The 25,763-nt window shown below is 38.9% G+C and overlaps 2 protein-coding genes across 5 annotated transcripts; one reads left to right on the top strand and one right to left on the bottom strand.

Annotated features, from left to right (window-relative positions):
• The first annotated feature begins 3,212 nt into the window (after positions 1 to 3,212).
• cdh26.2 (cadherin 26, tandem duplicate 2) lies at positions 3,213 to 13,247 on the top strand. 4 transcript variants are annotated; one of them, XM_061735795.1, is made up of 20 exons: positions 3,213 to 3,322; positions 3,923 to 4,054; positions 4,149 to 4,295; positions 4,397 to 4,541; positions 4,817 to 4,986; positions 5,429 to 5,560; positions 5,648 to 5,830; positions 6,083 to 6,384; positions 6,487 to 6,629; positions 6,715 to 6,939; positions 7,109 to 7,336; positions 7,437 to 7,555; positions 7,776 to 7,823; positions 7,922 to 8,017; positions 8,279 to 8,356; positions 8,656 to 8,730; positions 9,938 to 10,015; positions 10,240 to 10,317; positions 10,570 to 10,644; positions 10,788 to 13,247. In XM_061735795.1, exons 1-20 carry the CDS (start codon positions 3,287 to 3,289, stop codon positions 11,121 to 11,123), a joined length of 2,826 nt encoding a protein of 941 aa, XP_061591779.1. In that variant the 5' UTR covers positions 3,213 to 3,286; the 3' UTR covers positions 11,124 to 13,247. The 4 variants fall into 4 exon arrangements, with proteins under 4 accessions (XP_061591779.1, XP_061591782.1, XP_061591780.1 ...); XM_061735796.1 differs by having other exon boundaries at positions 3,288 to 3,322; positions 3,455 to 4,054; XM_061735797.1 differs by having other exon boundaries at positions 3,296 to 3,322; positions 3,935 to 4,054.
• A 1,726-nt stretch (positions 13,248 to 14,973) lies between these two features.
• mtg2 (mitochondrial ribosome-associated GTPase 2) lies at positions 14,974 to 25,493 on the bottom strand. Its single transcript, XM_061734810.1, has 6 exons — positions 25,038 to 25,493; positions 19,109 to 19,256; positions 16,818 to 16,933; positions 16,508 to 16,726; positions 16,277 to 16,415; positions 14,974 to 15,443 (listed from the first exon to the last, which is right to left on the bottom strand). The coding sequence occupies exons 1-6, from the start codon at positions 25,233 to 25,235 to the stop codon at positions 15,049 to 15,051; spliced, it is 1,215 nt and encodes a 404-aa protein (XP_061590794.1). The 5' UTR covers positions 25,236 to 25,493; the 3' UTR covers positions 14,974 to 15,048.
• Between the last annotated feature and the right edge of the window lie 270 nt (positions 25,494 to 25,763).

Below are 25,763 nucleotides of genomic sequence, written 5' to 3'. Positions count from 1 at the left end.
GTTACTCAGTCATGTTGCCTTCAGGAAACGTAGGTTGCAGAAGTTATCAGTAGGAGTATGATATATACACCATATTCACGTGATTGGCAGTGGAAAAAACTGATATTAGTGACACATTTCTGTTTAAAAAGCTGTTTTAGACCGTACTTGGCACCAATCGCAGTATAAAAGCGATAAACTATTCCAGACTGTACAGTTCAACAGCCACACTTTAAAGTTTGATATTTCCCACATACATCCACATACTACCAAGTACGGTCTAAAACAGCTTTTTAAACAGAAATGTGTCACTAGTATCCGCTTTGGCAGTTTCCACTGCCAATCACGTGAATATAGTGTATATACAGTGTTGAATCATACTTCTACTGATAACTTCTGCAACCTACGTTTCCTGAAGGCAACATGACTGAGGAACGTCCCCAGCCTTCTCTGTTCTGCTGTCACTCATGATGCCACGCCCCTCTCAGTTGATGCCACGCCCCCCACGCCAGATCGGGGGCAAAAGTCTGAACCTGAAAAAAAAATTTAAAACTGAAAAAAAAGAAGTGAAACTGAAAAAAAGACGTGAAACTGAAAAAAAAGATTTGAAACTGAAAAAAAGATTTGAAACGGAATTAAAAGATTTGAAACTGAAAAAAAGATCCGATACTGAAAAAAATAAAATTGAAACTGTAAAAAAGAATTTTCAGGTTCAAATTCTATTTTCAAATTAGCAAAACTTTTGGCCTTAATTTCATCAAAGCAGGGAAGAGTATGACCCAGGCCAGAATAGATGAATGTCACCAAGCAGTGACTAAGTTTGTGTCACGGCTCAGACAGGACAGAGAACCCAAATGCACAACACCAGGCAGGATCAGAGTCCAAGAGGCTTTAATCTTTGTCAAAAGGCAGGCAGGGGTCAAACCAGGTAGTCAGGCAGATCAGGCAAACAAAACCAAAACGGGCAGGCAAAAATCCATAAACCAAGAATCATGCAGGGTTACAGGCAGGCAGGAACAGGACAGAAATCAGGAAGGCTGGAAAGCGAGGCAAAAGCACACGACAATCTGGCAAACTAGAAGGTGGAAATGGGCCGGTATATGAGGGGAACTGCTGATGAGGGAAACCAGGTGTGGAGCTGGGTGGGGAAGCACAGGTGAAGGGAATGAGTGGATCTCTGGCTGATTAGGGTGGCAGGATCTGGAAAAACAGGGGAGTGAGTAAAACTAAAAAACTACACTGGGAAACCATGACAGTTTGTGGTGTTCAACATGTTACTGGACATTCTTGTGTAATTGCCACAGAATAATTTGTTGTATTTAGTTAATTTCTACAATTAATTTTCAAAACAAATCATTTTTTCTGGGGACCCGCTGGCACACCATCGAGGAGCCCAAGGCTTGGGGCCTCTTCTTAAGACCTCACTTGTATTTTTTTTGTTCAAAGATATAAAACAAAGTTGATGCTAATCGACATGTTTGTTCTCCTTTTTTCCAAATGAGAATCGATAAAGAATCGAATCGTTAAACAGAATCGAAAATGGAATCGGAATAGGAAAAATCTTATCAATTCCCATCTGTAGTCATAAGTGTTTCAAATATCATTAATTTCCATGTAATATACACTACCGTTCAAAAGTTTGGGGTCACCCAAACAATTTGGTGTTTTCTATGAAAAGTCACACTTATTCACCACCATACGTTGTGAAATGAATAAAAAATAGAGTCAAGACATTGACAAGGTTAGAAATAATCATTTTTATTTGAAATAAGATTTGTTTTACATCAAACTTTGCTTTCGTCCAAGAATCCTCCATTTGCAGAAATGACAGCATTGCAGACCTTTGGCATTCTAGCTGTTAATTTGTTGAGGTAATCTGGAGAAATTGCACCCCACGCTTCCAGAAGCAGCTCCGACAAGTTGGATTGGTTGGATGGCACTTCTTGCGTACCATACGGTCAAGCTGCTCCCACAACAGCTCAATGGGGTTCAGATCTGGTGACTGCGCTGGCCACTCCATTACCGATAGAATACCAGCTGCCTGCTTCTGCTCTAAATAGTTCTTGCACAATTTGGAGGTGTGTTTAGGGTCATTGTCCTGTTGTAGGATGAAATTGGCTCCATTCAAGCGGTCCACTGGGTATGGCATGGCGTTGCAAAATGGAGTGATAGCCTTCCTTATTCAGAATCCCTTTTACCCTGTACAAATCTCCCACCTTACCAGCACCAAAGCAACCCCAGACCATCACATTACCTCCACCATGCTTAACAGATGGCGTCAGGCATTCTTCCAGCATCTTTTCATTTGTTCTGCGTCTCACAAACGTTCTTCTTTGTGATCCAAACACCTCAAACTTGGATTCATCCGTCCACAACACTTTTTTCCAGTCTACCTCTGTCCAATGTCTGTGTTCTTTTGCCCATCTTAATCTTTTTCTTTTATTGGCCAGTCTCAGATATGGCTTTTTCTTTGCCACTCTGCCCTGAAGCCCAGAATCCTGCAGCCGCCTCTTCAGTGTAGATGTTGACACTGGTGTTTTGCGGGTACTATTTAATGAAGATGCCAGTTGGGGACCTGTGAGGCGTCTGTTTCTCAAACTAGAGACTCTAATGTACTCATCTTCTTGCTCAGTTGTGCAACGCGGCCTCCCACTTCTTTTTTACTCTGGTTAGAGCTTGTTTGTGCTGTCCTCTGAAGGGAGTAGTACACACTGTTGTAGGAAATCGTCAATTTCTTAGCAATTTCTCGCATGGAATAGCCTTCATTTCTAAGAACAAGGATAGACTGTCGAGTTTCAGATGAAAGTTCTCTTTTTCTGGCCATTTTGAGCATTTAATTGACCCCACAAATGTGATGCTCCAGATTTCAATGTGACCCCAAACTTTTGAACGGTAGTGTATTTTGCTTTAAATTAAAAAGAATGTCATAATCTGGGGACAAAATAAAGAGAAGGACAGTGCCTTCAGATAAATGTAATATACAGTATTTGTGTTAACTTCAAAGTGTGCTTCTTTTATTGCACTCAAGCATTCAAGCTTTTTTTTATGTATTTATTGCATTATTGTAAAATGTTCATTGACTCAACTCAATGTTGCATATCATCATGTTCCTGAGAAATGATAAGCATTCACACCCAATTCTTGAGAAATGTCCCTCCTATGACCTCGATCAGAAGCTCCTCCCACTAAAGGTGTCTTAAAGCTAAAGCGAGTCACAGTACATTGCACTGCATTGTTCATTGTTACATTTGAAGGACAGTCTAATCTCTGTGTGTTTAACTGAAATACTGCATCATTTGGATCTATAATGGAGATAAAACACGTCAGTCTTCTCGTCATGCTGGTAAGAACTCATCTTAGGTAGCCATCATTTAGGACATAATGGTTATCTATTGAAAATATTGCAGACTCTTTGCACTTTGTTTTTATACCATCATGAATTTTTATAGTCAGTTTTTATGCCCGCTTAATTCAGGGTCACAGGGATCTGCTGGAGCCAATCCCGGCTCATTACAGGTGAAAGGCAGGGGTCCACTCTGGACAGGTCTCATGCTGGACATATATACGGAAAAAATGTAATTAAAAGGAATACATTTTATTTAGTGCACTCTTCCAATTTGAACAATCCTGTTTTGTGTGATTTATATAGCATATGTTGTGTCTGCTATCTTCTGTCTATTTTCCAACTCCAAGTTTGTACTTTTAAAGGACGACATATCTTGGTGCATTTTAAGGCAACTTGCAAATTAAATAGCAAATTGAATTAATCAGTCATGATAATCATGAGCAGGTAAAATGCGGATGATGTCTTTCAAAATGAGACTGTGGGAGTTTTATAGCATCATGTTAAATCAAGAAAAATATATTTTTTTTTAACTAATAGTCATAGGCAAACAATCTGTTAACTTGCATTTAATGACTCAAAGTAAGGCATTTTATGCAGTGTTTTGTGCAGTGTTTGGCAGTCCAGAGGTCTTCAACAGAAATGTTGCTTCGAAAAAAAAGACACTGGATCATAGACAGCTTCACTCTTGATGAGGGTTATTCAGGACCATTCCCACACATACTGGGTCGTGTAAGTATCTGCATACCAAGTCATAGTGTTCAACAGATGTTAAGATGGAGAAAAGTCACTGCAACATTTGCTGCTATTGTGTCTTTCAATCCAGATTAAAGTTGAGAAATCATTAAGCCTGTTCAAAATTCATGGCCAAGGTGTTGATGAGGAACCTATGAACATACTTGAAATCAACGAAAAAACGGGAGATATATCTGTCTTGGGCGCGGTGGACTACGAAAAACACAAGGTTTTGAAGGTGAGAAAATGGAAACACTTACGTTTTTGCATTTATTTGTTCAAAAGTGAAAGTGGGGATTAGATTATTCATTATGTCACAATTCTTGTTTTTGCACGTAGTTGACATTTCAGGCTTATGATATGGTACAAGGTGACCTCGATACGCAGCTGGGCATTATGATCGACATTATAGACTCAAATGACAACCCTCCAAAGTTTTCCAAAGAGATCTATCGTGTCTTTATAGAGGAGTCTGCATTACAAGGTAAGAGTCTTTACCTTAAACAGTTTTCTAATGAGAGGGACAGACGGACAGATAGACAGAATTTATTACAGACTCAAGGGCCAGAAAAAAGTAACAACAAATGAAAACAAAAATACCATAGATTATTTTAAAAGGCAACTATACCACCCCTCCATAGCTCAGACTGATAGCGTATAGCACTAAACTTACATTTTCACAACAGCAAGGTTATTTCTTGCTACAATGTTTTTGTGACTGTGATTTAAATGACATTTTTTTTCTTTTTTTGTCGACAGGGACAGTCGTGGTTACATTCACAGCAACGGATGATGACAGCAGCAAGGACAATAAAGACTTTACCTTTCATATAATCTCAGTCACTCCTACACAACAAGACTTGGAGTTCTACGTAAGCCAGAACTCAGGAGTTGGAACGCTTTCATTTAAAGGATGTCTGGACCATGAGGTGAATACATGTGATGACGTTTTATTCAATTCAAATTGTTCATCTTTGGGTGTCATAACAATTTAAATTCACAATAGTTGCAATTACCAGCTTGTTATCTTTAAAGAAAGTAATTTAACTTTCTTTAAAGATAATACGAGCTTATTTCATTCAAACACAATGTAATTAAAATGTTTAGATTTATTGAACAACAATACTTTTTCTAGTGGTAAAATAAAATCACAAAAACAGGATTTACCCCATGGACGACTGAATGTACCCAGTGCTAATATCTCATTTTAAACCTATGATTAACCATAACATTTTATCATGATACCATAACATTTTTTCTTCAAATACACCTTATTCATCAAGTAATTTAATTAAAAACAAGTACATTAATTCAGTGGATAACTGAAATTTCTCAGACTTATTTTTTAAAGTGAGTTTTTCAACCCACCAGAAAGCAGAGCAGTACACTGTTATAGTGGAGGCCAGAGACAAAGGGAAACCAAGCCCGCTGTCCAGCACCTGCAGCATCATAGTAAACATAGACGATGGAAACAACCACCCTCCTGTGATCACGGAACATGCAGTAAGCAATAACTGAGTTCACCTTGGCAGCTGCTGCATTTAATATACCGGTAGTTATTTCAGCATATTCAACTTGTTTGCACCCTAGGGTCCAGGAAAGGTGGAAGAAGGACAAGAAAATGTTCTGGTCTCACGCTTCAAGGTTACAGATGAAGATAAAAAAAATACAAAGGCCTGGAAAACAACTTTTCAAATCCTCGGGGACACAGACAAAAATTTCCAAATCACTACTGATCCTGAGACAAACGAGGGACTGCTCTATGTGGCTAAGGTATGTGTGTGTGTGTGTGTGTGTGTTTCATGCTCATACCAGAAGTTCATCAAAGGGATCTTTTGAATCTAGTTCTTATGTTTGAATCTTTGTATGTGCCTTAGTATAAATATACTGTTGAAAGCTATTGTGATTGTAATTTTCTGGAAAAACTGTTTTATTGTTCCCCCCTAAACTAGAGATAAGTCCCCTTTATGGCATAAATGTCAACACTTCATTAAAGCAACGCTTGAATCTGTGTTTTTTTTACAGCAACTGAACTATGAGGAAGGTCCTGTGAAGAACCTGACCATCTCTGCTGAAAATGAGATCCCTTATTTTTCATGCAAAGTGGTGGAACGTCGAGCCACCGGTTTGTGGATAGTCAAGACTGGAGGAGAAGCACCACGTTCATCCAGTTATCGAATGACAGTGGTTGTGGTGGATGTCAATGAGAGTCCAGTCTTTGACAAACGTATCCAACAAGTTTCTGTGAATGAGAATGCCGAGTTGGGGAAATATCTGACCACATTCACCGCCAAAGATCCCGACATCACCAGTGCAAATACAATTAAGTAAATGACAATTGTACAAAAACATATCAATTTTCCAAGAAAACCACATTCTACATTACTGTGTCATTGGAGAGCTTTTTAAATGTCTGTCATGTATTCCAGATACATAAAAGGAGAGGACCCGGCTGACTGGATTACAGTGGATCCCGATACTGGAAAAATACATACATTGAACGTCATTGACCGAGAGTCATCCTTTGTTAAAGATGGTGTTTATATAATCACAATACATGCTGTTGACGATGGTATGACCAAAAATAGTAACTAAATATCCACAAACATTTTATGTTCATATTACTAAAACCCTACATCATGTATTTCTGGGAACAGGTAAACCACAGGAGACAGGCACGGCAACTCTCAGCATCCAGATCAGAGATGAGAATGACAACGCTCCATACTTGGTTGTAACAACGTTTGACATGTGTCAGTCAGATGGACTCTCCCTGGTCAATGTCACAGCTTCAGATTTGGATGAAGAGCCCAACAGTGGTCCTTTCACGTTCAAGCTCCTTGGAGATGTTGAGGATAAGTGGAGCATTGACCCTGTACAAGGTGAACGCTCGTTGTCACTACTCCTTTGGGGGGATCTAAACAAAGGTCATGTTACTAGTAAAATAATGTCCCTATTTTCAACAATTTTAAATCAGAAAACAATACAAGAAGGTCCTGCTTATACATTCTTACATCATCACCTGGTATTCATGTGTTTTGAATGTTGCAGGATATTCAGTCAACCTTGTGAAAAAAACTCAACTTCATTCTGGATACTACGAGCTGCAGCTTGAGGTGTCTGATCTTCTGGGACAAATGGCTGTCCACAACTTGTCAGTTACTGTGTGTGACTGCTTAGATGCATCCAGGCCAAATTGTAGAATTCGTAAATCCACTGGGTCCACGGTAGGAGTGGGAGCACTGGGAGTAATATTTTTCTGTGTCCTACTAATTCCAGGTAGGATAACATCAATGTTACCCACTATCAATATAACAATGTCAACACTGCAAAATAGATTACATGGTCAATATTTATGTATGTCTTGCTTAAATTTCAGCTTTGTTACTTTTTGCCTTGCTGCTCTCAACTAAGAAACAGCTTGGTTGTCCTATCCCTGATGACAATATGGGAAGTTTGATGAACAGTAATACAGAAAATCCAGGAATTGACTGCATGGTAAATGTCTTAATTTAAACTTATCATTATTTGCTCATTACACACAAACACAGTATCCTGCACAGACAAACATTTTTCTGTCATTAAATATGCTTGGACCGATTTAATTTCCATTCACCTTGTGACAGTCTAAGATGTGTTTGTCTTAAGGCAGGAGTATATATCATCAATCATGTGCATAATATTCATGTAAAACTCATAAATAAATAAATCTCTTAAGGTGCCACTCAAACAATTGAACAGCAATGCAACTACAACAATGCCTCCAGTAAGTCCCATGAGCTTTGTAATCTAATCAACAATATCGGAAAACAATATTTTTATCTACATATGCTGACTCTTAATATATTTTGACATGTTTTTCAGGTTAATGTACCAATAACTGCACAAATGCAACGTGGATATAGCGGGACAAGCTCAAGGTTCACACAAGAATCATGTCAAATAGGAAATCTGAGAGAGGTACATTTATTAATATCAATATTGCATGACTGTAAGTTAAGCTAGATGTTTCTTATTCTTCTACTTTGATCAATAACTCTGATGAAAATACCAAAAAAAAAACAACGGATCCTATAACAGTTTTTTGTTATGTAATTGTTATGTGATTTAAAACCGGGCAAAAAAAAGAAACAAGAAAACAACAAGATGTCAACATTTTTGATGAGCCCCAATACTATGATATTGCAAATATATTAACTATTTAAATGTTTTGTTGTCAAGTCCATGCGTCAGCAGTGGAGGATGGGGGAATCACCAGCCATAGGAATGAAACGCCAACAGGAAAACTCTCATGATGAGGTATTAATGATGAGGTCTACCTGTTTGCAGTTATATATTGCTAAGAGATGACTTACAACATTTTGATGCATAACACATTTTGTATAACAAGGCATTTTATATAATACTGGCAATGTTATGTAATGTAAAACTTAAAAAAAAACATATTCCTAGAAAGAGTCCTGCTGCCCGAGTCCTTTCATGAAAATGCAAACATTTATTCGTTGTTACACTTGGCACTAAAATCTATTGTTTTCTTTGTTTCCCATTTATTTCATGCTATTCAAGGTTATTAACTATCTAAATATCTTATTTTAAAGTCCATGGATCAGACGTGGAAGATCATGGCTGCATCATCAGCTATGGGGATCAGACACCAACAGATAATATCTCAGGTATTGCAATAAACAACACCTCAATACACATCCACATTTCTACAGTTGTCCTTTTTAGAGACAGTTTTTAGAACTACATGCAATGTGATTTTAAACAAACTACCGAACTAAATAAATATAACTATCTTCTTTTAATTAACCAGTACCTCCTAGTCCATAAAACATTGACGCTCGAGCTGCAGAATCTTTGTTTGCCTTAAGGCAGGAGTATGTTTCATCAATCATGTGCATAATATTCATGTAAAACTCATAAATAAATAAATCTCTTAAGTTGCCACTCAAATGATTTAACAGCAATGCAAATACAACAATGCCTCCAGGAAGTCCCATGAAACCTTAAGAAACCTTATGATACTACATGGTGCTAATTAAGGATCAACCATAACAATCACAGATGTCCAACAACCAAACATTGCTCTGTTTCAGATCAAGTAGTCTCCAAGTTACCCTCAAGATGCTACTTTTGCCATGTCACTTAATTTCATAAAATCTGGACAATTAGACCCACGACAAAGCTCACCGATCACAAATATCTGCTTTGCCTCTGTTGAAAACGCTGTTTAAAGGAAAAGTTTAAAGAGTGTTTTCAACGTCAGCCTGCCCCAGGGCAATCACCAAGTATGAATGAAGAGTGAATGAATAATATACAACCATTGTGAAGGGACCCTGGGTTCCTTAAAAGTTGCTTTATAAATGTAAGTTATTATTATTAAATCACAAAAGCGTGTTTCAATGCCAGAGGAAGATGCCCTGTTGGCACATTTCACATACTAGTCTCTTTTCTGGTGACAAAGCCCAAATGTGAAGCAGAACAATGTCAGCAAAGGGAAGAGAAGCCAGTCTGTACTAGTTGCTGATAATATCAACAACAGTGCCATTAGCTTGTCACTGCACGCTGAACACAATAGCGGGAAATGTGTAATACGACAAGGACTATTTTTCTTCAGAAATCTAGACAATGCTTCGACAAGGAAATGCATGTGAGGAATTACTTTGGTATGAGTCTTGAACGTGTTGCTTTTTCTACTGTAAAATCCTACTTAGTGTGCCTTTTAAGAGTGGATAAGTCTGTCAGAACAATAGGCTACTGAATGTTTTACATTGGTTTCATAAGATTAATTGTTACAATGTCTGGCCAGGGACAGTTACCTAAATGGCTTTTTTGAGATTTCAAATGTATTCACCATTTAAATGTTTTATTGTCAAGTCCATGACTCAGCAGCAGAAGATGGCTGGATCATCGGTGATGGAAATGAGAGACCAGGAGGGAAACTCTTATAATGAGGTAATAATGGGGGGGGGGGCACATTTCAATAGGAGAATATTTATATAGAAGGCACTTTGAAAATGTAGCCATGATAACGTTTATTCGATTCATACTGTTTTTGTTATGTAATTTAAAACCGGGCAAAAAAAAACAAACAAGAAAACAACTAGATGTCGTTTTTGATGAGCCCCAATACTATGATATTTCAAATATATTAACTATTTAAATGTTTTGTGGTCAAGTCAATGTGTCAGCAGTGGAGGATGGGGGAATCATCAGCCATAGGAATGAAACGCCAACAGGAAAACTCTCATGATGAGGTATTAATGATGAGGTCTACCTCATGTATAAATGCATGTAAAATGCCTTGTATAACAAGGCATTTTATATATTATTGGCAATGTTGTGTAATGTAAAACTAAAAAAAAACATATTCCTAGAAAGAGTCCTTTCATGAAAATGCAAACATTTATTCGTTGTTACACTTGGCACTAAAATCTATTGTTTTCTTTGTTTCCCATTTATTTCATGCTATTCAAGGGTATTAACTATCTAAATATCTTATTTTAAAGTCCATGGATCAGACGTGGAAGATTATGGCCGCATCATCAGCTATGGGGATCAGACACCAACAGATAATATCTCAGGTATTGCAATAAACAACACCTCAGTACACATCCACATTTCTACAGTTGTCCTTTTTAGAGACAGTTTTTAGAAATACATGCAATGTGATTTTAAACAAACTACCGAACTAAATAAATATAACTATCTTCTTTTAATTAACCAGTACCCCCAAGTCCATAAAACATTGACGCTCAAGCTGCAGAATCTTCGGGCACTGGAGCTGGGTGATTATGAGCCGCAAGTGTATGCTGACGAGGGAGACTCGGCGCACAACTATGAACTGGATGACATCTCCATTCCCGACGTCTCTTTTGATCTGGATTCAAATCTGGATTATAGGTTCAGTGCCCTTGCTTCAATCTGCATGCCCTCATCAGTCATCAGTTCAGACAACACAAAAACTCACAGTTGTAACTGTAAAGAGCATACTGCTGAAGAGCTGAATACATCTTCACAATTCACCTATCAGGAAACACGGGGCTGGACAGTTAAGACATGACCACCTTTTTTTTCTTTTTCTTTTAAACAAAAACTACTTTTGGAAGTCCATGGTAAAAGTTCGGTCTCTGTTTTCCCTCATAAGCAAACAAGCAAGGGTGATGAAGAACATAGAAAAGCAAAAAGTCTAACTTTTTAAAGACAGGAAACCTTGAATTGGTTTAAGAGATAAAAAAAAAAACATGAAATTCAATGCAATTCCATTAAACAACAAGAAACTTCACTTTATCGAAGCCACAGAGACTTCATAAAGCTATAATGGCTGAGTATACCTTAAATACCTTAAACAGTTCAACTCTGCTCAAGTGAACCACTGAAAATCTTTCAGAAAAAACAACAACTTGACAACGGTCCTGAGCACAAGAAAGTCATGTATGTGAGATCCCAGGTGTTTTTTTTACTCTGAAAACTGCTTATTGTGAGAACTTTTAACCAAGAAATCTAAATAAAAAAATATATATATAAATACTCTAATGATCTACTGTAACTGCTAAGGCCGCGTTTAGACTGCAGGCAAATATCCGATTTTTAGCCCATCCAGATTGAAACTGGATGACTCTTTTGAAGTCTGAACAGTCCCAAACCGCATGATATCCGATTTTTGCAAACCAGATGGAAACCACCTCCGGGAGGTAGTTTCATATCTGATCACTATCGCATTTGGGCGGATGCGTGTCAGTCTGAACAGCTCCAAACACTCAGATCGGATATGACTGTCCCAGACGCTCCAAACCACCCGCCCATTTCCAGTTGTGGAGCTACTCATCCTTACACAGAGAGCATGTACAATCTCTGATGTCACGTCAAAAACTATTATTTGTAGTTTGAGTGTTGCAAATTCACATTACAAATCATGTTTTAATAGCAGAAAAAAAGATCGCATTTCCACGTAGGTGCGGGTCGCCGCGTACCCTACGCCGTAGGCTCTGCGTTGGTGTAACGCAGAACCATAAATCTGCCTTCAGTCGCGCTGTGAGCCTGAACCTGCAGCCCGTCAGGCCCTCTCCTCCTAGGAGGAGAGGTTATGGAGCGGGGCTGCCAGTTATTCATTGCTGGTTCGTTTTGTTAACTCTGAGATTTGTTGGTTGGTTTGTTAGTTTGCTGGTGGTTTTGTTCTGAACACCTTTCTCTGTTTCTCATTTTGCTGGGACGCCGGGTCCCTCCGCCGATCACACAACTTTTGCTGTATGCGTTCATTGTTATGTCTAAAAATGATGCGCAGTGCCGACCCAATCAGAAACGGTACAGATATTTTGGGATTTTTTATATATATAAAAGAAATACATGACTTCACACAATACACGCGCTGGGTGACGCCTCCGCTCCGACGTCGTTGCTATGGCAACCCGTCAGATCAGTCAACATGTGGCCCAGTCTGAACAGAGCCAGATCCGATATGGACACTTGCTAAAAACAGTGTGGACAGTCAGCCCTGAAAATCGGATATGAGAAGGAATCAGATATATATCAGATTTGCCTGCAGTCTGAACGCGGCCTAAGAAGATCTTTTCTTTTCTTTGGAATATCTGAACATTAACTTGCCCATAAGTTTTTCTTGTACTGTTTGAATCATCGTTGGTGTTAGATAGTAAAGCACAACTTGAATGTCAAGCACAACTATGTGTCAATATGAAATGATTGTGTAAAAAAAATGTTTCCTTATGCATGTTTTTGATACAGTTTTTTTTTTCTCTGTCTGTGTGAAAGATTGTTGGTGTGTCTGGCACGCGATGCTCTTCATGAAAGCATTTTGATTGAAAGGATTTGAAATGTTGCCATACAACATCCCTCTAAATCCATTCAACCATTACACACTTATCAAACCAGTTTTGTGTTTGTTAAAACTGTAGGTCAAGGAAAACTGCATTGCATAATCATGCTTTGGAGTGTGTGATGTGGCCGACTGTGCGTGCGTTCATCTGTAAGCCTGCACATCTTATTAGTAGTCCAGATTCTATCTGGGACTATGTTAAACGTAAATGTATAGATTTCAAAAATGAATGCATATGATCCGTAAATACTTGAACAGAAGATAATTGGCCTAGGGGCTGGAAGGTATTGCTTTTTTTGTCTTTTACATTTTCATGACCGTATTTTGTAGTTAATTGTATTGTATGAAATGTTCTGTACAAATAAAGTCTGATTAATTGATTGACTGATTGGCTAATTTTACCCCTCACCAAAAAAGGAGTATGACATTTTTAGTATGAAACTTTGAGATTAACCTTCAAGATTATCGTCTGTGTGGATCATGAGGACCATCCAACCTAGAGAAAGTAAATCAGAATTGAATTTGGTCAGAGGCTTCTGCGAACCTCACAGCCATACTGGCAATCATAGCTTCATACTGTTCAAACAGTATTGTTTTTAGTTTAGTAAATGTTCACTCTTTGTTCACTCAAACTTATCAAGTGATGGGAGAAATCTTTTTTTTTTTTTTTCTTTACTGAGTGAACAGATACAATGCTCCTTTTCTCCCCCTTATCTTCATATACATTAATGGTTAATATCAGGGTTGGTAAAACCCAAAAGCCACATATACACTCAACGGCCACATTATTAGGTACACCTTACCATTACTGGTTTGGCTGTCTTTTACCTTCAGAACGACCTTAATCCTTTGTGGCATAGATTCGACAAGGTACTGGAAACATTCCTCAGAGAGTTTGGTCCAAATTGACATATCATGACGCAGTTGCTGCAGATTTGTCGGCTGCACATCCACGATGCGAATCTCTCTAGTTCCACATCCAAAAGGTGCTCTATTGGTTTGAGATCTGGTGGCCATTTGGCCATTTGAGTATAGTGAAGTCATGGTCATGTTCAAGAAACCAGTCTAAGATGATTCACGCTTTATGACATGGTGCGTTATCCTGCTGTAGGTATCCATCAGAAGATGGTACACTGTGGTCATAAAGGGATGGACTGGTCAACTACAACAGGCAACAGGCTGTGGCGTTGACACAATGCTAAATTGGTACTATTGGGCCCAAAGATGCCAGGAAAATATCCCCCACACCATGACACCACCACCGACACCAGCCTGAACCGTTGATGCAAGGCAGGATGGATCCATGTTTTCATGTTGTTGATGCCAGATTCTGACCCGAATGTCGCAACAGAAATGGAGACTCATCAGACCAGGCAACGTTTTTTCCAATCTTCTGTTGTCCAATTTTGGTAAGACCTGTGTGAATTGTAGCCTCAGTTTACTGGTCTTCTGCTGCTGTAGCCCATTCGTTTCAAGATTGGACGTGTTGTGCGTTGAGATGCTCTTCTGCATACCTCGGTTGTAACGAGTGGTTATTTGAGTTGCTGTTGTCTTTCTATCAGCTCCAACCAGTCTGGCCATTCTGCTCTGACCTCTGGCATCAACAAGGCATTTGCCCCCACAGAACTGCCGCTCACTGGATATCTTCTCTTTTCAGACCGTTCTCCGTAAACCCTAGAGATGGTTGTGCATGAAAATCCCAGTAGATCAGCAGTTTCTGAGATACTCAGAAATACTCTGGCAGCAACAACCATGTTCAAAGTCACTTAAATCACCTTTCTTCCCCATTTTGATGCTTGGTTTGAACTATACATATCAACACATGGGCTCTGTCAACACCTGTATATTTGTAACATTTAGCTTTTATACGCTCTAAAAAGGAACAATGTATCATTAAAAACCCCACACATTAATAATCACTTTGTTTATCCATCCATCCATTTTCTATACCCGCTGTATCCTTTGCAGGTCACGGGGGTCTGCTGGAGCCTATCCCAGCTCATTACAGGTGAGAGGCAGGGGTTCACCTGGACAGGTCACCAGTCCATCACAGGGCCACATAAATAGACAAACAACCGAACAACTTTGTTTATATATTTATTAATTGATCTAAATACATCCAATATTATCCTCTACTGATATAAAAACTTGTTTTCTACCACCTACTAGGTTTGTCCTTCCCACTAGCTTCTCCTTGGATGTAGCCGTCATACAACTCTCTGAGGTGGAGAATGAGCTCCTCTGTATTGTGTCCAGTGAGTGCTGACACCGGGATGACCCTCTGAGTGACGCGTGTCTTTAGAGTCTCTAGCTTTCCCCGGGCTTCAGGCAGGTCCATTTTATTGGCTATAATAGCCTGTGGGCGCTGGGACAGACCAGGCTCATACTTATCGAGTTCGTAACACAAGTGTTGGACTTGGGTCCAGGGCTCTGGCTCTGACAGGTCCAGAACAAAGAGGAGGAAACGACAGCGCTCTATGTGACGCAGGAAGGAAATACCCAAGCCTCGATTTAAATGGGCTCCTCGAATGATGCCGGGGATGTCCGCAACTACAAAAAGCAAAGAGAAAAGAATATGTATCATACCAAATATAGCAAAACTGTCCTTTATTTGTAAAATCTTGATTAAATCTTGATTGTTAAAATTATTATTGTGTGGAGATATGGGGTAACACCTATAAAACAAATACAAACCCTATTTTCCTGTTACAGAAAAGAGCGTTAAGGATAATTAATAGATCTGACTATTATAAACCAACAAATAATCTTTTTATTAAATATAATACCTTAAAATTCCATGATATAATAGAGCAGAAAACTGTTTTATTTGCCTTTAAAGCCCAGCAGAAACTGCTTCCAAACTACATTCAGGACTTGTTCCAGATAAAAGAAACCCGCTATGACCTGAGGGGGAAACTCATGTTTGAGATGACGACAACAAGAACCAATATTAAAAAGAAATGTACATCAGTAAAGGCTAGAGAAATTTGGAATAGTTGTAATAACAACCTAAAAATGTGTCGTTCTATCCTCAAGTTTAAGAAATTGTTTAAAGAAAATACTGTAAATAAATATAAAACACTATAATTATAAAATATACTATCAATAACATTCTAGAATGTGAAACGTCACTTTTATATTTTGTCTTACTTATTTTTGTCTTCTTTATGCATTGTTTGTTTCCACAGAGTAAAAGCTAATGTCTCATATTTTGCTGATCATAAGAAAAAAGGGTAGGCCCTATAAGCTACGGCTTCAGCCTACACCTTTTCGGCAAAAGAAATGTTGTTTTTTCTTTCCTTTTCATCTTGTTCTGCAAAAAGTGTGTACAAGCCGAAATAAAGATTCATAATAATAACATGATGGTTAAAACCCTGCACTACCTGCAACTTGCTCGTGATCCCTGTATTTGACAATTCCCACATGTGGGTTTAGCGTTGTAAAAGGATAAGCAGCCACAGCCGGCCTGGCGTTGGAGATGGCTCGCAACAGTGAGGATTTCCCTGCATTTGGAAAGCCAATCTGAGGGTATCAAGACAAAAACAGCTCAAATTATTTACAGTGCTGAAAACCTGCATACCAAATTTCTCTTCAAAAATAAATTTCCCTCCCACCAGTCCAGCGTGTGCCATGGTGCGCAGCTCTAGCTGAAGGGCCCGCTCCTGACCTGGCGTTCCTGGGGTTGCTGTCATTGGTGCACGGTTCTCATTTGACAGAAAGAATTGGTTCCCCTTCCCTCCGGCGCCTCCAAATACAGCCAAATACTCTTGGCCGTGCTCAGCAAGGTCCAGTAGGGTTTTGCCCTGCTCCTTCACCACAGTTCCTACAGGCACCTTTTATAAACAGATATATTTTATAAGAGGCCAAAACTGTGAGGAAAAACTTTCGATCACAAGCCCCTCATGAAAAACAGCACAGACTCACAGAAATGTAAGTTGTGCTGCCATTCCGACCATAACAGTTCTTGGTGCCTCCAGACTGCCCATTCTCAGCCTTGTAAACTGGAACCACTTGTGACAACGACTTGACAAACTTGTCAGCTGAAAGTACAAAAAATAAAGGGTTTAGATGAAAGCATGTTCTAGTATGATGACCAATAACAAGTGTTTTCAATTATTTTACTTGCACGTTGTGTCTAATTGTTTCGATTTTTTTTGTTCACAATTCTCCGACTTTTTTTTAAATTAAATAACTTTTTTTTAAAGAAATTACAAATATTGACTATTTAATATTTACTGTATTCCAGGCTTTTCTTCCGTTACTTAATGACATCACCATGTAACATATAAATAACATCTCCATTTTGGTCAATCTTAACCATCCAATCCCAGTTTTTCATTACTGAAAGTGAATATTGTGGAAATTCATATAGGATGAGATATTACAAAAATAGAAAATAAAAGTTTGTTTCCAATGTGTGGATGGCATAAACACAGTGTTTAGCTTGCCACATCAGATTGTGAGCAGTAAACTACTTGAGAAAGAGCCAGTGCTTCACACCTTAACAAAGCTTTTGCACAAAGAAATACTTAAAATACCTATCTGCAACTGCACTGACGCACACAGGCATCCGTATTGCCAAGTCGGGTATAATGTAAACAGAATTAACGAGGCGTGGCGGCTTGTGGGAGGGGTTTGTCAATCACGCAAAGTGAGTACAACCCACCAGGGACTTTTTTTTTGTACGCCCACACAGGTTACGCTATGTTTTGCGGATAACGCATCCGGACCTTCTTTCAGGCATGAGGTTACAAATAACTCACCATGCGTTTATATTACCAACGCGCATTAAACACGCGTTCATATTCCAGCGATAACAGCGGGATCCCATCTAAAAATGTCTAATGTCACCCGGCGCTTACATACTGGCGTTTTGTAAAATTTCCATAAAAATTTGTCACCAATTTTATTCCACTGGCCTTTACATACTGGCCCAAGGAAGAGAGGAAAATCCTGCAAACGTGTGTCCTTACTGGCATTCCTGGACCAGAGTGTGACTCCACGTCGTGTACGTGAAACAAGACGGAAAGGGTCAATGACCAGGGGTGCACACAAGCCAGTACTCGAGGGCCAGTCTACGGCACGTTTTAGATGTTTCCCTGCCTCAACACAACCCTGATAGACAAGGCTGTGTCACCAACAGAGTTGTGTAAACCTTGATGACATGTTGATGACGACCACTGATTAGAATCAGGTGTGTTGAAGACAGGGAAAAATCTAAAACATGCAGTAGATTTGCCCTCGAGTCCCGGCTTGTGTGCACCCGCCAATGACATTCATTTGCTCATATTAATAATAATTATTTTTAAAAAAACATAGCGGAGAAGACGCTACCAGCTTACTTTATATTGTTACGGTCCTTGCAGGAGCCGGTGTAAGCGAGCATGCACAGTTTCTCAAGAGAGGTGTGTGCGAGAGTGACAGTGTGTGTGTGTGGTGCACTGATGTGTGGAGAGGTTGACCAGGAAGGTTTGAACGGTGTAACTCGACAGATTATGCTGCATGTCCAGCATCAGTACAGTAAATAAAAATGCTGGATGTGTCAGGTCTTCCTCACCAGCTGGTGCTTCATATGTGAGCGGGTTTTAACTACGAACTCTGATCGTCTCTGGAGCAAAGTGCAGCTCCTCTGTGCTTACGACTACAGTATGGTCAGAACACATACAACATGATCAGAAAGTAGTTGTATTCTCACTCGGTTATGGAATGGGGGAATGGCCCTTACATACACGAGCGGTCTCTCCTTCTTTTTTAACTCCTTTTGGTCTACCTCTGGAGGTAGAAAGAAGAGGTGATCAGATTTTATGCCTTTCAGGAAGCAGCTCTTACTTACAGACACTGTGACTGACCAAAGGGAAAATGTTCCTCAAAGAAATGTCAGTATGTAAGTGCCTTATCAGTGCTCTCAGAAAAGTTGCACATCGCACTGTTGAGCAGGTGAGAGGAGATCAAGCTTAACTGCAAACGCATTTGGATTATCAAGCCAAGTGTTTTGCAAAATAATGAGGCAAACATGCATCATACAACGTTACTGTACAACTTATAGCAGAACTAAGTTCTCCACTTATTTAACTCATTTCCTATATTTAAATAGGGAAACGTGAACAGCTCTATAATGGGTATTTAAGATAACAAGAGAGACTTTTAAAAACAGGATGGGGTGATCGTAGAGCATCAATGAAAAACCATTTAACATCAAAACTGTAACTACACACCTTTCAGAATGATGCTTCCTCCATCTCCTCCATTTCCTCCATCCGGTCCACCCCATTCTTTCCGGGGCTCACTGAGAAAGCTGCAAGCGCCTTTGCCACCAGAACCAGCTACCAGCTTCACATGTCGATGGTCCACAAAGTGACGGGTCTATGGATCAAAGTAAGAAATACTTATTGATCTGAACTCATCAGAACACAAACATATACTTGTCATTTTAGTCATACATACAAGTTACTGCTGTTTAAAGTACAAACCTTTTTGTTTTATTTCAGCATATTCATACTGAAAATAAAGGAAAGGTTTCAGACTTAAATTTATTTGATTACACATGCCTAAATAGGAGATGGAAAGGAGATATTACTCTTTTTGGTTGACTTATGTCTCCAAGCAACTGAATAAACTGCAGATGATCAAAGGACAGTAGGGTGTTCTACATGCATACAAGATGATTTTGAATGTTTTGCCAATTTATATACTGTCACAAACCTAGAAATATGTATGTTTAAAATGAATATGATTAAGAAAGAATACTTAAAGCGACACTACGTAACTTTTCCACCTTAATATCATATTTCCAGAGTCATTGTGATGGTACATCAACTTCCAACAGGTTTAATGACACCTCTGTCATGGTCTGAGGGAGTCTATATCACCTTCACTGGCACTATGTAACTTTGAGGAGCATGGTAGGAACCCTGCCACACTAAAAAACTACAAATCGTTACGACTTTGACTGCTTTACGGCATACGTCACTTCCCCCTCCTTCCCGATTCGCAGTCGAGACGAAAATGGGCGGGGCTTGGAGCTCAGAGCTCAGCAGAAGCTGTTGCTGCGTTGCGGCTGCAGCAGCTCCACATAACAGACGTGGGGAAAAGATCCTAATGGTTTAACTTTTCAACGGTTTCCGGCAGAACCACGCAGGCCAAGTATCTGATATAACAAAGTAAAAGAGTGAAAGAGCCGTCGGCTCGCTTTGGATCGCGGCTGTAACGACCAAACACACAGTAAAGCATGATTTATGGTTCTGCGTTAAATCGACGCAGTCCCACGGCGTAGGGTACGTGGCGACGCGCAACGTACGGTGCGTGTCGCCGCGTACCTACGCCGTAGGCTCTGCGTCGATTTAACGCAGAACCATAAACAGCCTTAAACCACAAACACTCACACAGACCGGGTCGGATCAAAACACGGGTTTTATTCCCCACTTCGCCAGCTAAACGCAGTTGCTGGCCAGCTCTCTGCGGTGCAATTAACCCCAATCTTCAGATAAAACTAGTTTGTTGAGGAAAAAATATTAACTCTATTTGTAGCTGCAGAGGAAAAAAATAATCTCACGAGGAAAACAAAAATATTGCTCACGCCTCTTCAACATAATATAGCAGTCAAAAAAAAGAAAAGAGAAGTAAGAGGGATACAAAACATGTACTGTATGTTGTACTATTATACTAATTTATTGAAACACATGGCTCTTCAGGGATTCAGGGATCTCTTAGGGATTTCATATGGATCCAGACCGTTAATAATCATTATTTTCTCCATATACTGCTCCCTGGCTTCCTTGTTTAAGGTATCCCGGTAAATTCCAGTTCCTTTCAAGCAGGTTAACATCTTCTTTTTGCGTTCCCTCTGTTCACTTGGTGAAACAGAAAAGCGTCCCGTCTTCTCATCAAAACAAATGCACGCGACGGGATAGGAGTTTTCCAGCAGTACGCGCTGGTGCTCATGGGAAACGTAGTGTTCTTTCTGGTAAAACACTACCGATTTTGTCCACAAGATGCCGCCAAACTCAGAAAAGCTGAAAGTTACGTTGTGCTGCTTTAAATTAAAGCTGCAAACAGCTTTGGTCAGGCCTTCGCATCTCCAATAAAACTAGTAACTTTGATCAACTTTATTCTATTTTTGTAATACCTTTAAACATTTTGTCATTTTGTTGTTATGGGGTAATTGACCATTTCAAAAATCAACCAATGTAATTAGTAACATCAACACCATTTCGTCTTTCTTAACTAGGAGTTGGGTTAACTGCCGCAAATACATCAAATTCCTGGCTTATATTTCTTAATTTTCATCACATTTTTTTTTCTGATCTGTTCAAGTTTAAGCTGTCAACACCCTCCTGGTGACATCTTAATAATATTAAAAAAAAACATCACTAATTTAAAATATATTTAATCAACAGCGTACAGTCAACTTCAATATTGACTCACTTTGCTTGATTTTGTCATTAAACATACACTCCCCCATATTTCTGTGAGGCCTAATCAACTGTTTTACATGTCTGATCATTTTGGGCACAAGTAGGGCACATGTACCGTAATAATTACGATAAATTCTTCCTTTCACAACAAGGGGGTGCATGATCAAATATGAGCATATGGATCTCCTCGGATGGTGGCCAACTCTGATCACACACAGAAAATCTGAGTTCTCTCAGAAGATGCAAAATGTAATATAAAAGTATCTTTTTTGTTACCAACAGGTGGCACTACAAGTTTTCCTAAATATTACACTGCAGGTGTGTTCAGAGTTGGACTGCAAACATATGTATCAAATTTGGGCCAGATTACACAAAGTATTATGTTATGGCCATTGACAGTCTGGGCCCCAAAAATGGACGAAAAACTCATAACCTTTGCAATTCAACTTCAGCAAAGCCCTTACATGAAACACACCAAATATGAAGTTGATCTGATGAAATCTCTGGGAAGAGTTCATTCAGATATGAGGTATGCTGCAAATCACAAAAATCAGCCCAAAATCCCAAATTCTATTCTAAACGACTTCCTGTACATTTAAGAATGTAATTCCTTGAGACTTTTCCGTGCAGGTCGCCCAATTACATTAAACTACCAATTTTCATCCATGTAGGCAAAACTCATACGAGGGGTTCAAGTTTTTAAATGTTCAAGGTGGCGCTATTTATGGAGAGATGTTTTGTTTCTTCATTATGCAAGCAAAGAAAAATGAACTTCAATCAAAAATCAGACTGGGAACAAAACTATACAAATTGTAATTATTAATATTTAATTTTTTCTACTTGCAAGTAAAAAAAACATTTACCGGTAATTGAAATATAAATCCAACGTTTTTGTTTGAAAACTTTAAAGTTTTGTTTGCGAATCTAAAAGTTTTGCAATCTTCTGTGCTGGAGGTCCTGGACGGGACCTAAACTGGAAACATGTAAGACGAGTGTTTATTGGCCATTGACGTTTCGACGGTGGTCACGTCGCGTCAGAGTTCATGGACGGCGGAAGCAGGGATCACAGAGAGTACAAAAAGTATATTTTCTCCAATCTTTCTGCTTGTAGTGATTGTAGTCCTGAATAGAGGTATGTGTGTTATTAGAGGTAATTATGGAATAATACATTTTTTACAGTCTGCAACACAGTACCTGAAGCAGAAAAAGGCGATTGACCTCCGTAATAAAGTAAGATGTTTGAAGTTGAAACCTTGCTATTCAGTTTTGTACGGTAAAAGTGTATGAAATTGAGTGTGTTTGTAGTGATTGTAGTCCTGAAGAGAGGTATCTGTGTTATTAGGGGTAATTATGGAATAATACATTTCTACAGTCTCTGCAACACAGTACCTGAAGCAAAAAAAAAGCATTTATCTCTTTAATAAAGTGAAATATTTGTATATTTTTACAATAAGTGTTGTAAAAATTATGGTGCAACTATGGTTGTAATCGTGTGAGCTAAAAATGTTCACCAGATCTGATGTGTGTACAAAATTTGGTGAGTTTTGGAGGATGGCAAAGCTCCGAAAAAGCCAGTTTAATTGTGGAAAAATAATAAAATAATAATAGTAATAATAATATAATAAAAGAATGATTTCAGTAGGGTCCTCACACTCGGGCCCTAATAAATAAGAGAGATTAGTCCCTTCTCTCTGCGTGATTATTTTAGATAACCATTCAATGAGGATTAGTGACAGATATGGTTAATATGTTTGTGTGGACTTTCAGTAATCTAGGCTGCAAGAGTCCTAATCGCTTGAAAACAAACGTAAAGCTAAAGTCTATTTAAACACGATTAATAGTTATGAGCCTTAAAATCCCTGTAAACCTGGTCTCTCCCTGGTGATTCGGGTGGATGATTCAGTAAGCACGACACCCGCTAGACTAGTTACACACCTAGGGTTGCCCACCTTTCAGAAATAGAAATAAGGGACACCCCGATTTCAGCAGCACAGGCGCCAAAAAACAGGGACATCCCCAAAACTTCTAAACTGCATAGAAATGTATTTACCGTATTTTATATGAAAAAATAAAATGCTTCGATTTAAAGTTTAAAGTGCCTTAATAGCATTGAACTTTCATGACTGTACAGTAGGGGTGTAACGATACACTAATCTCACGATACGGTACGATACACGATATTGAGGTCACAATAACGATACGATACGATATTATAGGAGTATTTTTTAACAACCTTGAATGAGGAACATATGACTGGAAAAAATTATCTTTTATTTGAAAGACACAAAATACAAAACAATGCTGTGCATTTGCCCTATTGTTACAGTTTGTAATGCTTTATAACTGTTTAAGTTTTAAAGAGAAAGCGAGGCCAACCATTTTCCACCAACTGAACTAAAAGTAAATGTCAGGTTTGTATTATGCATCTTCAGTTTCATACAAGTAAAAATATTTTGCCACAAACTGAATAGTTTCTCTCATGTATGATTTGACTTTTTTCTTTTCCAGAAAATGTAACAATTAAAATTAAATAAATAAATAAAAGTAAATAATTACATACAATTTTACATTATAAAAAAGATTGATTCATGCTCACCTTATAAGTGTAAGAGGAGATTTATTTTTGTTAAGAAGGTTATTTTGGTAATTCAGGGTTCATTATTTTATAAATTTAATCTTTATATTCTGATGTAAATCAGGGACTTTAATGACACTAGTCAGTTTATCTGTAGTGCTTAGTCTGTTTTAGATTGGGCGGAGTGATACAGCACTAGGTGTTGTGTTGATGCTCTAAAATCCTACATCAATAAATAAGATCATAATATATGTCTGTATTAGTCCATGGGCCAGACCAGATGTCAGTAGCCTACCACTCAAGGTGACAAAACTTGCTTATCATTTTTGAAAATATCCATGTCTATAGATGATATTCTGGTATGATAACCTTCCTGAGTGGCAGCTGGATCATAGTTATCAGCTCATGAAGTTACCACCCCCTTCAGAAAATTACACTATAGATGCTGCTGCATATCCTGGTTTAGACTCATGTACAGGATATCTGTCAATGTCAATTGTCTTTGCTTAAAAGGTCCTCGTTAAAATGATACCATTCATTCAAACTAAGATGTGTGGGTATAGCCTATTATACATTTCCTGAATCCCTATGGTCCTGTGAGTATTCCAGTTTTTGTATCTCTGTTGTTCCTAGATGACACAGGGCTAAAAGATAGTATATCATTTAGGCAAAAATTGTGTAAAAATGTGTGTTGTTTATAGTTTAAAGAGCTGCAGTGACCTCTATATTGGTCAGAAAGATTCACATCTTAGCTTGAATGAATGCTTAAAAGGTCCCCTTTAAAATGATACAAAAGACAATATAGTGACACATTGACAGATATCCTGTACATGAGTCTAAACCAGGATATGTACCAGCATCTGTAATGTTCTGAAGGGGGTGGTAACTTCATGAGCTGATAACTATGATACAGCTGCCACTCAGGAAGGGTTATCATACCAGAATATCATCTATGGACATGGATCTTTTCAAAAATCATAAGTAAGTTTTGTCACCTTGAGTGGTACTGACAAGTGAAGTTTTGGGCTCTGGCCCATGGACTATCTTGGTTCAATACGGAACGCAACTTTTAATTCCCAATGACGTTAGGATTCCGTGTTTGAAGGGGGGTGAGCCTGTACCATGGATGTATTATATTAACCGGCCTGTACACACCAGCTTCTTCTCGGACATGTCTCCTCTCCTCCGGGGCTCTCCTCGCACTTTGGCCGCCAGCGGCGGGGACGAGCTCAGACCCCTCACACCGAGACCCAGCAGGCTCAGAAACCCATGTCCTGGACCTGAACTGCATCTCCACAGTTTGTCCAGAAAGCACCAACGAAGTGTCTGAACTCTCGACCAAGTCGCCAGCATTGTACCGTTTAACACGCTGTTGACATTTTAAACAGCAGTTCGGTAGTGTCACCTCTGCTGTCTGTACCCCCCAAAAAAACCCAAAAATAACTGCAGTCAACCAAAGAGAAAATAATTGTGTTGATAAATCAAGTTGTATAAAACAGGGGGTATTCGGTTCACGAAAAGCATCGCTTCTTTAGGAGGATTTGACAGGTTTGGTAACACATGTTTACAGTCCACACGCATGGGGGAGAAATCCTTCCTGCTGCTTCTTCTTCTTCTTCTCTGTTTTATTGGCGGATCGCAACCAACTTTAAGGTGCATACCGCCACCTACTGGACAAGAGTGTGTAACATCATTTCATTTAGCCTGTTTTTTAAATTCTATTTATCAGCCTAGTGTCTTTTAAGAATTGGATTAGTGCCTTTCTGGTGATTTCAACCCCGTCTCCCTCTGTTCACAGTATCCCCCTCACCTCTCTGACTTTTTCCTGTAGCCTTTCTCTTTCTATTTCATACCTGTTACAATACATTAGAATATGTTCAC

Source organism: Cololabis saira, chromosome 12 (assembly GCF_033807715.1).
Source record: "Cololabis saira isolate AMF1-May2022 chromosome 12, fColSai1.1, whole genome shotgun sequence".
NCBI lineage: Eukaryota > Metazoa > Chordata > Actinopteri > Beloniformes > Belonidae > Cololabis > Cololabis saira.
Note: the sequence above shows the minus strand (reverse complement) of the source record. Positions and strands in the feature narration are given on the sequence as shown.

Coding starts and splice junctions, on each gene's coding strand:
- mtg2 (XM_061734810.1), bottom strand. CDS start 25,235: ATGCTGGCGACTTGGTCGAGAGTTCAGACACTTCGTTGGTGCTTTCTG. Junction 19,257..25,037: donor ACATGTCCGAGAAGAAGCTG/GTGTGTACAGGC, acceptor TTTGATCCATAG/ACCCGTCACTTTGTGGACCA. Junction 15,444..16,276: donor GGATCACGAGCAAGTTGCAG/GTAGTGCAGGGT, acceptor TGCTTTTTGTAG/TTGCGGACATCCCCGGCATC.
- cdh26.2 (XM_061735795.1), top strand. CDS start 3,287: ATGGAGATAAAACACGTCAGTCTTCTCGTCATGCTG. Junction 7,337..7,436: donor CTGTGTCCTACTAATTCCAG/GTAGGATAACAT, acceptor CTTAAATTTCAG/CTTTGTTACTTTTTGCCTTG. Junction 7,824..7,921: donor CAACTACAACAATGCCTCCA/GTAAGTCCCATG, acceptor CATGTTTTTCAG/GTTAATGTACCAATAACTGC.